A 16,218-nucleotide genomic window follows, 5' to 3' on the forward strand; every position below is an offset into this window, starting at 1 on the left:
TTTAGCTTCTGTTTGTCTGAGAGGTTTTGGCTGCGTTTAAACTTGGAGTGGAGCTCTCTTTGCTTTCGCAGTAGTTTCCTAACTTTGTTGTTGTACCACGGTGGATTTTTCCCGTCCCTCACAGTTTTACTCGGCACGTACCTGTCTAAAACGCATTTTACGATTGCCTTGAACTTTTTCCATAAACACTCAACATTGTCAGTGTCGGAACAGAAATTTTCGTTTTGATCTGTTAGGTAGTCTGAAATCTGCCTTCTATTACTCTTGCTAAACAGATAAACCTTCCTCCCTTTTTTTATATTCCTATTAACTTCCATATTCAGGGATGCTGCAACGGCCTTATGATCACTGATTCCCTGTTCTGTACATACAGAGTCGAAAAGTTCGGGTCTGTTTGTTATCAGTAGGTCCAAGATGTTATCTCCATGAGTCGGTTCTCTGTTTAATTGCTCGAGGTAATTTTCGGATAGTGCACTCAGTATAATGTCACTCGATGCTCTGTCCCTACCACCCGTCCTAAACATCTGAGTGTCCCAGTCTATATCTGGTAAATTGAAATCTCCACCTAAGACTATAACATGCTGAGAAAATTTATGTGAAATGTATTCCAAATTTTCTCTCAGTTGTTCTGCCACTAATGCTGCTGAGTCGGGAGGTCGGTAAAAGGAGCCAATTATTAACCTAGTTCGGTTGTTTAGTGTAACCTCCACCAATAATAATTCACAGGAACTATCCACTTCTACTTGACTACAGGATAAACTACTACTAACAGCGACGAACACTCCACCACCGGTTGCATGCAATCTATCCTTTCTAAACACCGTCTGTACCTTTGTAAAAATTTCGGCAGAATTTATCTCTGGCTTAAGCCAGCTTTCTGTACCTATAACGATTTCAGCTTCGGTGCTTTCTATCAGCGCTTGAAGTTCCGGTACTTTGCCAACGCAGCTTCGACAGTTGACAATTACAATACCGATTGCTGCTTGGTCCCCGCATGTCCTGACTTTGCCCCGCACCCGTTGAGGCTGTTGCCCTTTCTGTACTTGCCCAAGGCCATCTAACCTAAAAAACCGCCCAGCCCACGCCACACAACCCCTGCTACCCGTGTAGCCGCTTGTTGCGTGTAGTGGACTCCTGACCTATCCAGCGGAACCCGAAACCCCACCACCCTATGGCGCAAGTCGAGGAATCTGCAGCCCACACGGTCGCAGAACCGTCTCAGCCTCTGATTCAGACCCTCCACTCGGCTCTGTACCAAAGGTCCGCAGTCAGTCCTATCGACGATGCTGCAGATGGTGAGCTCTGCTTTCATCCCGCTAGCGAGACTGGCAGTCTTCACCAAATCAGATAGCCGCCGGAAGCCAGAGAGGATTTCCTCCGATCCATAGCGACACACATCATTGGTGCCGACATGAGCGACCACCTGCAGATGGGTGCACCCTGTACCCTTCATGGCATCCGGAAGGACCCTTTCCACATCTGGAATGACTCCCCCCGGTATGCACACGGAGTGCACATTGGTTTTCTTCCCCTCTCTTGCTGCCATTTCCCTAAGGGGCCCCATTACGCGCCTGACGTTGGAGCTCCCAACTACCAGTAAGCCCACCCTCTGCGACTGCCCGGATCTTGCAGACTGAGGGGCAACCTCTGGAACAGGACAAGCAGCCATGTCAGGCCGAAGATCAGTATCAGCCTGAGACAGAGCCTGAAACCGGTTCGTCAGACAAACTGGAGAGGCTTTCCGTTCAGCCCTCCGGAATGTCTTTCGCCCCCTGCCACACCTTGAAACGACCTCCCACTCTACCACAGGTGAGGGATCAGCCTCAATGCGGGCAGTATCCCGGGCAACCACAGTCGTAGTCCGATCAGGGGATGCGTGGGACGAGCTGGCCGTCCCCGACAAACCCCCATCCAGACCCCCACAGTGATGCCCATTGGCAACAGCCTCAAGCTGTGTGACCGAAGCCAACACTGCCTGAAGCTGGGAGCGAAGGGATGCCAACTCAGCCTGCATCCGAACACAGCAGTTGCAGTCCCTATCCATGCTAAAAACTGTTTTGCAAAGAACGTCTGAACTAATCTACAGAGAGCGCAAACAAATCGACAAAATTTAAACGGTTATTAAAATACAAGATTGCCTAGTAAATGCAGTAATGCTGCTACTTGCGCACTGCTGACACTGCTCGGCGGCGGAAGGAGACTACGCGAATTTACACTATTCAGGTACTAAAACGCGATGCTACAACTCAAATACTATAATACGCCAGAAATTTATGAATTAAACAATGCAAGTACCAAAAACACGCAAAGAAATTAAGAATTAAACTATGTAACAAATGAGTGAGCTAGGAGTATACGACTTGCTGCTGCAGCTGCTTATCCAACGGCGGCAGGGTACATCGAGTACCTTCTCCAAATATTTCTTGAAGCCTGAACCATCTGGCTCAGAGACATATAAGATTAATGCTGGAGAACTCGCATCTGTTTATCACATGACAAAGCATTCTCTTAGTTACAATAGTAGGGATTGTTTACACATTCTATACCACATATCTGCATTTATTAAAAAATTGCTCAAAGTGTTAGCTGAAGAAAAACAAAAGTGGAAGCCACTGTATGCGAAGTATTGGTTAAAAAATCTGCTAAAAATATTTTACACATCATCCAAGGAAAAAATCTATACTTTTCTGTAGTGACTGATGCAAGTAATTAAAAAAAATAAATAAAAAAGTTACCAATTTGCTTATGATTGTTTGAGTATGATACTGGGTTTGTAAACCATCTGCTGGGATTTGTGGAATGTAGCAATGGATGTGCATATCAAGTTTTGAAGTTATTAATAGACGTATTGGAGAAGAATGGATTGTATTTAAATAAAGTTCCAGCATTCGCTACTTACGACACTAATGTAAACTTCGGCGGAAACCATTCCATTTATACGCTTTTTTTAGCTGAAAGTGATGCTGCAAAATACAGTACTAATAAACTGGATGCGGATGTAGAAAGTTTGATACTGAAAATAAACAGTCACTTCAGTAGAGCTGTTAAACGAAGAGTGGACTTGCAACTTTAATTTGAAGTGAATGTGATGCAATGGGAAGAAATAATAAAAGATGTTTCCATGAAATTTTTATCTCTTGGCTCTGCTGTCAAAAGAGTATTAGTATGGCCTGCACTCAAATCTCATTTTCTGGAATTCCGCAGTGAATGTCCTCGTCTATTAGATAAGATAATGACTTGTGAAGAAGAAGAAGAAGAAGAAGAAGAAGAAGAAGAAGAAGAGAGAAGAAACTTTGGCATATTTGTCACTTGTGCATAATGTAATCTGTTCAGTAGATACAGCAATGAAGAAGATTGAATCAGATTCTCTGTCAGTTGTTGAGATTCATGCTGAAAGCACAGGATTTGCCAAAAGATTGAGCAAAGAAGAAAAGACAGCTTTTTTGGAAGTAAAAGAAGAGAAATATTGGACGAATTAAGCACTAAAGCAAAACAATGTCTTCAGAATGATGTTCTGCTGTTCTACACCAATTTTGTAGGATATTTGTTACCAAGATATGATTTTTGAGAAGACAACATCCTTTCCAAGATGTTTTCAAACTTAAAATCACAAGTAAGATATGACCATTTTCAAAGAGCTGCAGAACTTTTTAAAGATTAGTCCTCTAAATGTGAACTCCTTATATGAAGAATTTCAAATAATCGAAAGAAGCTTGGACATGGCCTGGTCTGTTGATGACAAAAATAAAGGTGTGATTAGGAAATGGAAGAAAATCATGGAAGGCTTTTCCAAGAATGAAACCTGTAACATTTTTCACATCTTACCATTTTCTTCAGTATCGCTAGATCCAATACTTCATAGAAAGGTATTTTTCACAGATGGCGTTAAAATGGACTGATGTACAAAATAAGTGTACCCTGAATTTGATAGAAAGTGAATTCATGACTTTTTTCAACTATTATTATAACAGCATTGACTTTTTTAATGTGTAAAATCAAACAAAAGCATATTAAAACTTACACATTCTTCATTAAAATATAATAAAGACAAATAAACTACAAAAAATAATTTTGTTTTTCACGAAATCCCCTTTTTTTTACCCAATTGAAGATTTGGCCACACGAGCGATAACACTAAAATTTTGTGCACAAAGTTTCTTATAACATCTATAACTTAAAAGATATGGTAAGTACCTGACGAACACATTATATAAGCTTATGGTCTAGGCAAGAAAATTATGTGCAAACACAGTCACATCTCAGGTTGTTGAAAACTAGTTTTCTGTTTGAAACATTGCTTAATGATAAAGAAACTGGAGTTCTTGGGTAAAATGTTGTCTCACTCACAGCAGGAAAGCTTGTCACCAAAGAAAAAAGTGTTACATTTGTATAGTTTTGGGTAGGTCATTCTAAATTTTTTATTTCGTGCATTTTTTCCTTTATCTATGAGGGTGTGCTGAAAAGTAACATCTCTAGATTTTTTTATTCTGCTCTTTGTATCGGTTGAGATATCACTTGCAATGCATAACTCGGGCAACTTTCCTGCTGACACAAGTTGCAACCCTCTGCTGCTAGAGGGCTCCGAATTGTAGTATCTAACATGGCAGTGTGTAACATAACTATGTCACTGCATGAGAAACAACAAATTGTAAATCGATTGCCTCCAATTGAAATCAATATAACAATGAAAACTGTAGACAGTGATGACAACAGAAATGTGTGTCATTGGGTTGTACATGCTCATTATGACGAAAACAGTGGTGCTAATCTCAGTGTATGTGACAGAGAGGAAGATCACCTACGTTAGCCGACGAGACTTATCAGACTCTTTTTGATCAAATCATCACAGAAAATCTTTGGATAACACACACACACTGGTAAATGTGACATATCGTGAGAGCATGTGCAAGCCATCATTGCAGAACTGCGGTTCAGAAAATGGTATGCATGGTGGGTGTCTTAAATGCTCACTCCTGACATGAAACGGAGGAGACTTGGACATCTGTCAACAAATTCTTTTGTATTGTTAGTGTGAGGGTGGTGGTTCCCTTAGCAACATGTGACAGATGATGAAAGCTGGATTAACCATTTTGACCTTGAAAACAACAGAGCATGAATGGAATTCCGCCACAAAGATCACCAGCATGCCACCAGTAAGCAAATTCATGCACACAGTATTCTTGGATGTTCAAGGTTTGGTAGCACTATCAACTCCGCAAGGTACTGTGACACTTTCAGAAAACTGAAAGAACGATTCAAAGATTTTGTCCACACATGGAGCACCCTATCCTTCAATGTGACAATGGCAGACCACACACGAGCACTGCGGCATCTGCAACAGTTCGATGTCTTGGGTTCACTGTCATTGAGCATCCTCCATACTGCCCCAACTTGGCCCCATCTGATTTTCATCTGTTGTTTCCCAAACTTCAAGAACAACCTCATGAAGCGATGCAAGCAGAGGTGAGGTTATGTCTCTGTCAACAAAGCCAAACATTCCATTGTGTGGTATCAACAAACTGGTCTGTTGTTGGAGGAAATACGTTCGTCACTTGGGTGACTGTTAAGAATTAAATATGTTGACATGAAGATGAAGAATGCTAATAAAGTTTCTTTTATTTTAAAAGTTTTGAGTTTTCACATAAAAAGTTTGGAGGCATTACTTTTCGGCACACCCTTGTACTACGAATATAAATATGACAAGACAGTGAAAAGAGAGAGAATAATTTGCCAAAATGCTCTGACCTGCTAAAAAATTGAAAGCTATATTGGGAGTGTGGAAAACTGCTACTGACAACTGAAACCAGTGTTGTATTATAAGCAAACAAGTATCACAAGCAACAAAGAAATGAAGGGGAATATGTGCTTCATTGAATGAAAACAGTGAAACTTTATTTACCAAGCAGCAAATAATCAGTATAATATTTGTTGGTACTTCCATATTTTATTTTGTTTTACCTTTTAGTAATTTTGACGTTATCTTGTGTTGAGTTTTCATGGTATGTTATTTGTGTGCAGAAAAGGAGGGAACTGAGAGCAGCAGGCATTGAACTGGCTGCAAGGAAGAAGAAAAAGCGCGGTGTTGATTACAATGCAGAAATACCTTTTGAAAAGCGCCCAGCTCCGGGCTTTTATGACACAAGTAAAGAAGAAATAGATCCAGCAGCTCCAGACTTTTCACGATTACGACAGCAGCACTTGGACGGGGAACTACGAACAGAAAAGGAAGAGGTAAAGATTTATCACATTAAATATCTGGTTTCACTTTTTTGTGGATGATATGACTTTACTTATTTCTTTATGCATTTTCAGAGAGAAAGGCGAAAGGACAAGCAGAAGTTAAAACAGCGTAAAGAAAATGACATACCAGTTGCTATGCTACAAAATCAGGAGCCAGCAAAGAAGAGAAGCAAGCTTGTCTTGCCAGAGCCCCAGATATCTGACCAGGTATGTGTGTTTTGATTTTGATTGAATGATCCCTCCAATGAAGATATTTTTGGGTCTTTTGCTAAATTAGAGGCGGTTTTAATTGGCTACTTGTTGTCAGTTTTATACTAATTTCATGGCAGAATGAGCAAACTGGACTCGCATTCGGGAGGACGACGGTTCAATCCCGTCTCCAGCCATCCTGATTTAGGTTTTCCGTGATTTCCCTAAATCGTTTCAGGCAAATGCCGGGATGGTTCCTTTGAAAGGGCATGGCCGATTTCCTTCCCAATCCTTCCCTAACCCGAGCTTGCGCTCCGTCTCTAATGACCTCGTTTTCGACGGGACGTTAAACACTAACCACCACCATCATGGCAGAATGAGATTAATTTCATGGCAGTTTAATCATTTTCCTATTTGGTTTTCCATGTAAGAAAACTGAAACATGCAATGTGAAAAATATAAAAGTGTCATACATCAAATTAAAAAGCAAGACAGTCTTCTCATTGTGTGCTGTAACTGTGAACATAGTGTGCGATATAATTGTTGACTGCAACTTGTATGACTTTTGAATAATACACACAGTGTTAGTGATTCTCTTGCAGAATTTTGTTGGTGTGAGTTTGTGCAATATGTAAATCAATTGCAAAATGTGGTGCTTTGAGGCAGTGGTTCATTAAAAATCTATTTAAAAATAATTAATTTTTAACAACAATGACTTTCCATTGATTGACTATTTTTAGGCTGATTTGTTGAATTGAAGTGTCATGTAATGTAATTTTGCTGTTTAACAGGGTTACCAACAGCAAATATGGTATTCATGATACAAATTATCTCAGTAGTGTATAGAATAATAACTGCTTCCAGTCACACCCTAGAAAGGAACAGTTGTGGAGTTAAGCTGCATCTGTTGTGGATAAAATACTTTTAAATTATCTCTGTTTAAGTGCTGGATGTAAACTACTTTCTAATGCTGCACAACATTAAGGTGAGACAAAGTGGTGCAAGAAGTCTATGCCTGCACGAACATACAAATAACCACATATACTATAATAGTCAGATAATAGCTATAGGAAACAATGAAGAAAAGGACCACTATTTTAAATGGCTGAAACAGTGTTCAAGAGTTTATCTGTTTCTGCACAGAGTCAAGTTGAAATTGATCTACTGCCTCATTAAACGCCTTTATTGTTGTAGGGTGCAAATAAATTTCTACTTTGCTACTGCTGGTCTCAAGTGAGAAGCGGTGTCAGTAGCAAAGTGAAAGCTATTAGTATGTCTTGTAATGTTTCTCCATTCATTTACTGGTATACTCTAACAAAACCAAAGAAGTGGTGAAGTGAGTAAATGCGAAAAAACTGTTTACAAAATAAATCTAAAAAAACAGATGATGTGACTTACCGAATGAAAGTGCCGGCAGGTCGATAGACACACAAACAAACACAAACATACACACGAAATTCAAGCTTTCGCAACAAATGTGCGGATGGATATGTGTGTGTGTGCGAGTGTATACCTGTCCTTTTTTCCCCCTAAGGTAAGTCTTTCCGCTCCCGGGATTGGAATGACTCCTTACCCTCTCCCTTAAAACCCACATGCTTTCGTCTTTCCCTTTCCTTCCCTCTTTCCTGATGAGGCAACAGTTTGTTGCGAAAGCTTGAATTTCGTATGTATGTTTGTGTTTGTTTGTGTGTCTATCGACCTGCCAGCACTTTCGTTCAGTAAGTCACATCATCTGTGTTTTTAGATATATTTTTCCCACGTGAAATGTTTCCCTCTATTATATTCAATGTTTACAAAATAATATACACAACACATCAGTGAAGGACATTTAAGAAATGCACAGGAAATTGTTCAGGAATTTAGATCATGTTAGAAATTCATGTGCTCATTGACTAGCAAATTCCAAAACAAAAATAAACACAAAGACAAAATAACTCAGCCCAAATGTAGATTATGAGAATTTATTTAGGAATAGGGAGGTGTATTAGATAAAATTAAACAAGAAGTTCAGCAACTTAGAGAATGAAGATTGTGCCAACGTAGATGAAAGGGGTAATTATTTAACAAAGGTGCTTGGAATGCTGCAAAAGATACTGCAGTTATGAAGAGGGAAAATTTTTTAATAAATGAATAGCACCAGTTTGCTTTTGTTCTACAATATTACTTTTATTTTTAACCAGTTTTCAGTTTATAAGGCCATCTTCAGACATTTACTGAGTATTATCACCAAAGAAATTACAATGTTTGCAATGTTGTATTATCACCAAAGAAATTTCAATGTTTGCAAAACATTGTAACTTCTTTGGTGATAATACTCAGTAAGTGTCTGAAGATGCCCTTGTAAGCCGAAAACCGGTTAACAATAAAAGTAATATTGCAGAACAAAAGCAGACTGGTGTTTTTCATTTATTGTAATGCTGTTCTACCAAGAACTGACGGAAGATTCTGTTAACATGGAAAAATTTTTAAGAATGTGAAAGGAGCAAGACAGCTATTGAAGAGAAAGTGAAAGTTTCAAACCAGTAATAATAGGAACAAAGAGAAGTAAGAGCTTAGGAAGGAGATAATAGCAATATTATAGAATATACTGAATTAAACAGAGCTGTTCAGAAATGCTATCAGAGAGACAGGATTAGAGATATAATTAAACGCAGTAAGAGTAACAGAAAAACAAAAGATACTTACTTTGAGAAGATCAAAGAGTGGAAAATCCAGGATGGAATGTAACAGGATTATGAAGAGGAAAGTTGCTAGCCACCATATGGTGGAGATGCCGAGTCGCAGATAGGCACAACAAAGAGACTCTCACAAATAAAGCTTTCGGCCATTAAGGCCTTTATCAACAATAGATGGGTAGACACACACACACACACACACACACACACACACACACACGCACGCACGACTGCAGTCTCAGCCAACTGAAATCACACTGTGTGTGTGTGTGTGTGTGTGTGTGTGTGTGTGTGTGTGTGGTGAGCAGAAACTTTCCTTTACATGATATTGTTATGTTGAGAAGATGATACGTATCAGTTGTTAAGAAGATGGCACAGATGTTAACTTCACATAAAAGGGACAAGAATTTGAAGACATCTTTAAATATTTGAGTAGGTCAAGGGATGACTCAAAAACAGATTTTATTTAATGAGGAAAAAAATAATTCTCTTGAAATAATGCCAAGTGAAATGTGTTAGGAATGGAGAAAGGAAAAACACGTGGAGGTAATGATATTCTGATCGAAATGATTAAAGCTAAAGGAAAAAATGATACAGGGGTAACTTTGAAAATTAGTTAACTTGATGTCTGTGATGAAAGGAGAATCTCCCAAAACTGAAACAACACAATACTTTCATTATTTTAATGTCTTTTAGTATATTGAAGAAAATATACATTACTGCTACAGCTCCCATTATACTTTGAGTGTGTGAAATTCAGAACCTGAAGGCCTGTCAGGCACAGAAATTCCATATTACCAAAACTAACCTCTGTAGCCCCAGAGGAAGATATAAGAACTCAAGCTGCAAAAGCAAGAAAGGAATTCATGTTCAAGGAAAATATTTGAACCACCTCGATTTTGAGTCATTTCCATGTCCTGCTGTCTAGGTGGGTGCTGTAGTTGCTGGTACTACACTCCCATCTGTTTGCGTGTCATAGATGTCATCCTCAATGACTGGCCTGACTGCCACACATTTATTATTTCATAATTATTTGGTGGCACCTGAAGATGTGAAGCCTTAAGATTTGAAACCAGCATGGAATAAATTTAGAAAATTACTAGCAGCTGACGTGGATTTTTGTTCTGTAAGTTGATTTTATTGTTGACATTGTGTTGTTCATCGTAACTGAGGATAAACTTCAACAGCAACTAGAAGAAGTTGATAGAACAACTTGGAAAGTAGACCTGCGAATCAGTTATAATAAAACTGAAATAGAATATAATCAGCAAATTGAAAGAAAGAAACAAATATTAAGAATGAAGTATAAAGAAACCAAACAACATGGTGTGCAGTAAGACACTAGACTGAGAAGAGTGGTTCTTCAAATCACTGTTTGTCCATCCGGATTCTGGTATTCTATGTTGCTGTAAATTGCTTAAGGTGACTGCTGAGATGGTTCCTTTGAAAGGACATTACCAGTTTCCTTCCTCAACCAGCCGTAACCTGAGCTTCCTTCCATAGCAAAAGAGATCAACATTCCTTCCATAGAAAAAGAGATCAACATGAGACAGAATACTTCAAAGTTCTGGGAAGTGCCAATCTCAACTTAGATCACCATATCAGAAAGATGAAAGGTAAACTGCTTCTAAGGAAGACTGTGAGGGCCTAGTAGAAAAAAATAACTGGTTTGATTCAGATAAGGTCAGATTTACTAGAAAATTCATCTAGACCCTGGAGCTACAAGTTCCAGATAAATGGAAACAACTGCAGAAAGCATTAAAAAAACAACAGATATAACTCACTGGGTGAAATGTGCTTTTGACCAAGATTGCCTAGAACAGATTGAAAATAGAATGTAATTGGATGTATAGAAAATGAACTCGTCAAACACTGGTGGAAGAACACACATATAAAGGTATTGAAATTTGCAATCTTTCGGAGCCATTGGATGTTTCTTCTGGCAGAAGGGTTGAAGGGGAGGAAAAGACACGAGGGAAAAGGAATGGTGTGATTGAGGAAAGTTGCCCAGAATCCCGGGTCAGGGGAGACTTATTGGATGGGATGAGAAGGAAAGACTGGGAAAGGTTTATCCTAGGCTCCAGTAAGACTTTAAAATGAAAGCTCAGTGAGCACATTCCTCCCACTCTATACTTCACCCCAGTCTTTGTGATGCTTACAGTAAGAAATGCATGTTATATGTCCTGTATTGAATTCCTCCTCAGTTGTAAGAGTCCAAAACACAGCTTCAATTTCAAACAAACTTCACTTTCCCATCTTAATTTACATACTGGCACAAGAGAGAAACATAGATCACATGTAAACTAAAGATCAACAAGGCACAGGAGGAAGGTTAAGTAATTGGCAACATGTGAATGCAGGTAACAAGGTGACTGATAACCTAACTTAGAAAACCCATAACATCTGTGAAACGAATTTCCATGTGGTTAGTCCTCCACACTGATCTTTACACTTCATAAGAAATGTGGCAATGGACATGAATGACTCTCATGACCCTGTTCTTCTCTTAATAACTCACACAGTTCTTTTGAAAAACCTGCAGGATTAGGCAGAAAAACAGTTAGACTCATAGCTGGATGGGTACCAAGAAGGGTTCAGGGAAGGACATTCAAGTGCTGAACAAATCACAAATCTTAAGTGTATTCCTACATAAAACAGAAGTAAAAAAAAAGCTTTGACCTTTGCAGGTTTCAAAAATACTTATGGTTCAGTTGACCACATAACTCTTCTCAAAATAATTAAAAAATAGGCCTCGACTGACATCTTTGCCCAAACTCTTTGTCTTTAAATATGTCTGCTTGTGTCTGTATATGTGTGGATGGATATGTGTGTGTGTGCGCGAGTGTATACCCGTCCTTTTTTCCCCCTAAGGTAAGTCTTTCGGCTCCCGGGATTGGAATGACTCCTTACCCTCTCCCTTAAAACCCACATCCTTTCGTCTTTCCCTCTCCTTCCTTCTTTCCTGATGAGGCAACAGTTTGTTGCGAAAGCTTGAATTTTGTGTGTATGTTTGTGTTTGTTTGTGTGTCTGTCGACCTGCCAGCACTTTCATTTGGTAAGTCACATCATCTTTGTTTTTAGATATATAATTAAAAAAACTGGCGTAAATAACAAAACAAGGGCTATTATCTGACAGACTCTTACCGACACTACCGCCAGACTGAAAACCCTCACTTCCAGAATTCAAAATATGCATTTTTAATGCAGTCGCCTCGCACTTCAGAATGTATGACATGAAATGGGTTACTCTTACATGTTGTATGCGTGATGAAGGGGAGTAAAAATTGAACTGTCTTTTACATTCTCTGTAATTGTTAACAGTGTACCACCATAGGCATTTGGAATCATTATATTCATTTTGAATTGCTGGGGACCCCACAAGCAATGGAATTGAAGGACCTAGATTAATCCATTCATACTAACATTGACAGTTGAAAAGGCAAGTTATACACTGAAGCACCAAAGAAAGTGGTATAGGCATGCATATTCAAAAACAGAGATATGTAAACAGGCAGAATATGGCACAGCGGTCAGCAATGCCTATATAAGACAAGTGTCTGGCACAGTTGTAAGATTGGTTACTGCTGCTACAGTGGCAAGTTATCAAGATTTATTTGAGTTTGAATGTGGTATTATAGTTGGTGCATTTCAGAAGTAACGGTGAAGTGGGGATTTTCCCATACGACCATTTCATTAGTGTACTGAGAATATCAGGAACCTGGTAAAACATCAAATCTCCGACATAGCTGTGGCTGGAAAAAGATCCTGTATTATCGGGACCAACAACGTCTGAAGAGAATCATTCAACATGACAGAAGAGCAACCCTTCTGCAAATTGCCTTCAAATTTCTATGCAGGGCCATCAACAAGTGTCAGCGTGTACGCATTATTTATTTTGCCGCCAACCAGTTTCAACCTGCGATGGGGTGATCTTCAGGGCAATTTACATCATTTGGTCACTCGCTGGAGTCGTCATCCTGCCTGTGCACGGTTGGTAACTATACACAGTTACCAACTGTGCACAGGCAGGGTGACGACTCGAGCGAGTGACCAAATGGTGTAAATTGCCCTGAAGATGACCCCATCGCAGGTTGAAACCGGTTAGCGGCAAAATAAATAATGCGATTGTGACTGTCATTTTGGATAACTGACCATCAATATGGGCTTTCAGAGCCAAAAGCGCACTCATGTATCCTCGATGACTCCACAACAAAAAGCGTTACACCTCCCTTGGGCCCGTTAACACCGACATTGGACTGTTGATGACTGGAAACATGTTGCCTGTCAGATGAGTCTTGTTTTAAATTGTGTCGAGCGGATGGATGTGTACGGGTATGGAGACAACCTCATGATCCATGGACGCTGCATATCGTCAGGGGACTGTTCAAGCTGGTGGAGACTCTGTAATGGTGTGGAGTGATAAGGGACTCCTGGTCTGTCTAGATATGATTCTGACAGGTGACACGTAAGTAAGCATCCTGTCTGATCGCCTGCATCCATTTATGTCCATTGTGCATTCCAAGAGACTTGGACAATTGCAGCAGGACAATGCGACACCTGACACATTCAAAATTGCTACAGAGTGGCACCAATAACACTCTCTGGAGTTTAAACATTTCCACTGGCCACCAAACTCCACAGACATGAACATTATTGAGCATATCTGGGATGCCTTGCAACATGCGTTCAGAAGAGATATCTCCTCCTCCCCCCCCCCCCCCCCCTCGTACTCTTTTGGATTTATGGACAATCCTGCAGGATTCATGACGACATTTCCCTCCAGCACTACTTCAGGTATTAGTTGAGTCCATGCCACATAGTGTTGCGGCACTTCCATGTGCTCGCAGGGGCCCTATACGATATTATGTGGGTGTACCAATTTCTTGGCTCTTCAGTGTATAAGTGTTGCATCATTGCCAGTGTTTTGTTTTCTTTGCAGCTGTCTTTCCTTCTATGCCATTATTTGCTCACATAATTAATGAGGTAATCAAAATGAATTTCTAATGATTTGTGTTTGAAGCAGTGTAAAATAAATGATGATTCTTGACCATATTGGAAATATTTGTTCAGAATTTACTTTGTTTTCCAGATAACACTTTCCAGTTTTAGTAATGAACTGCATATTGTGTTCTTTTCTGTAGGAGCTGCAGCAAGTTGTGAAATTAGGCCGAGCAAGTGAGACGGCACGTGAAGTGGCGACAGAAAGTGGGCAGCAGCCATCCGATGCCCTGCTGGCCGACTACTCACTGACACCTGCAGGTGCAGCTCGGACTCCGCGCACACCGGCACCTGCCACAGACAGAGTCCTGCAGGAGGCACAGAATATGATGGCTCTCACACATGTCGATACACCGCTGAAGGGTGGCCTCAACACCCCACTCCACAGTTCTGACTTCAGTGGTATCACTCCCCAGAGGGAAGTTGTTCAGACACCTAACACTGTTCTAGCCACTCCATTTCGTAGCCAGCGTAGTGATGGTAAGGAAATAAATGTCTGTTACTTGTTTGAGAGGTAGCATTATTTTGATTTACAATGAAGCAGACTATCTTAAGCATTATTTGTCATAACTTATTTAGTCTCACCTATTTGTAATTTAGTATTTGTGCAGCTCCTAAAAATTTATGATATCTCAGTGGATAACAGAGTCATTTTTTATTTGAATGTCTTTGAGAGATAATTGTCTTGTTGGGGTTCATAGGTCCTGTTGGTGTCTTTTTGTATTTGTGAATTTAAAAAAAAAATCCTTGAAAGAAGTTCAGTGGTGCCAGATCATTCTTAAGCAGTTAAAGCTGTGTTTTTAGAATGAATCTCATATCCTGCAGAATAGTTATATTGTTGTGAAACTCACTTATATATTAAAACTGTGTGTTCCTGACACAGGCAATCCTCTTACTCACTGTTACAAGCGAGTGTCCAGGTTTGCATTTACACTCAGCACAATATTTTAATATGTTACCAAGTTTTGAAGTTTTGGTACTTTTATGTACCTGTGATGGAGAGCATTTTTTACAAATTGAGGTTTCACTAGATATCCACAGCATCAGTTAATGTTTTGTGAGAGTCATAATAGCTCCTGTTCCCCTTGAATCTGATTTAATCATTGAGATTCTCTGAGTCAGTTGCTGATTTCATTACCACATTACCAGGTATAAAATAAAGAGCTATTGTTATTCACATAGAACACCTTGAATTCTTTACATTTGTTACTGGTTATAAAGAAGCCAATTTTTCACTGTTTTGATTGCAATTATGGCATCTAGGGTACGTCAGTGAAAGCATGCAATCCACTTTATACAGTTGATACTGTATTCTAGAAATTCTATAAATGCTGTTTCTTGTTGTGTTTCTCTGTGCGCCACACATCAGTCTGCTATAGGTGACTGGTTGCCTTAACCTTATTTTATGGAGATGCACTTAGGAACTGAAAACTTGTAATCGCAACGAAATCAAAGCTTTAAAAAGTGTTTAAGGCTGATTGCACTCTCTGTCAACAATCATTAAATGAAAAATAGACACAGAATTCAACAAAATTTATCATGAATAAAATACTAATGAAAATAATCTTGACTGATCTCTTTTGCACTGCTTGAAATGTTATTACATTGAACTGCACAGTATATTGTATTGCCCTTTGACTCAATATAATGTTCTGCCATCTAATATGATGCAACATTATTTGAGTCTTTATGACATGCTATCAAAGTTGTGGAGTGGCAGCAGCTGTATCAAAGTCAGTAGCGGAGGTGAGGCAGGTTCCTCCACTTGTGCACTTTTACTCTCAGAATGTCTCAGGAATTCACAATTCAGTTCACCTCTGCAGCCATTGCCAACCATTCCACGCATGTTCTACGTGCAGTGTAGACAAGGTGGTTAGGAAGCCATATGTAGTGCCCATTGTCATCCTGAAGTATGAAATATTGACTGACATGTCAGTGAAGAACTGGAGGATGCAGTCAAGGTACTGCCGAACATGAAGGGTCCTTCAGATGGCTCTTAGTCCCATGTGGCACTCCACATTATACTGCTCAAAATGTGACATATATGCCTTAGGGATGGACATGATGCAGAATCACAGGCCTGTGGTGCACTACTTGATCTCACTATTTACAAAGG

At 39.6% G+C, this 16,218-nt stretch overlaps 1 protein-coding gene across 1 annotated transcript in view; it reads left to right on the forward strand.

Annotated features, from left to right (window-relative positions):
* LOC126461592 (cell division cycle 5-like protein) overlaps positions 1–16,218 on the forward strand; it is a 135,971-nt gene that overhangs the window by 60,601 nt on the left and 59,152 nt on the right. Inside the window, exons 5-7 of the mRNA XM_050096008.1 lie at positions 6,019–6,231; positions 6,313–6,447; positions 14,246–14,582. Of these exons, the coding sequence (XP_049951965.1) occupies positions 6,019–6,231; positions 6,313–6,447; positions 14,246–14,582 (685 nt within the window). The remainder of the gene's footprint in view (positions 1–6,018; positions 6,232–6,312; positions 6,448–14,245; positions 14,583–16,218) is intronic.

Source organism: Schistocerca serialis, chromosome 1 (genome assembly GCF_023864345.2).
Source record: "Schistocerca serialis cubense isolate TAMUIC-IGC-003099 chromosome 1, iqSchSeri2.2, whole genome shotgun sequence".
Taxonomy (NCBI): domain Eukaryota; kingdom Metazoa; phylum Arthropoda; class Insecta; order Orthoptera; family Acrididae; genus Schistocerca; species Schistocerca serialis.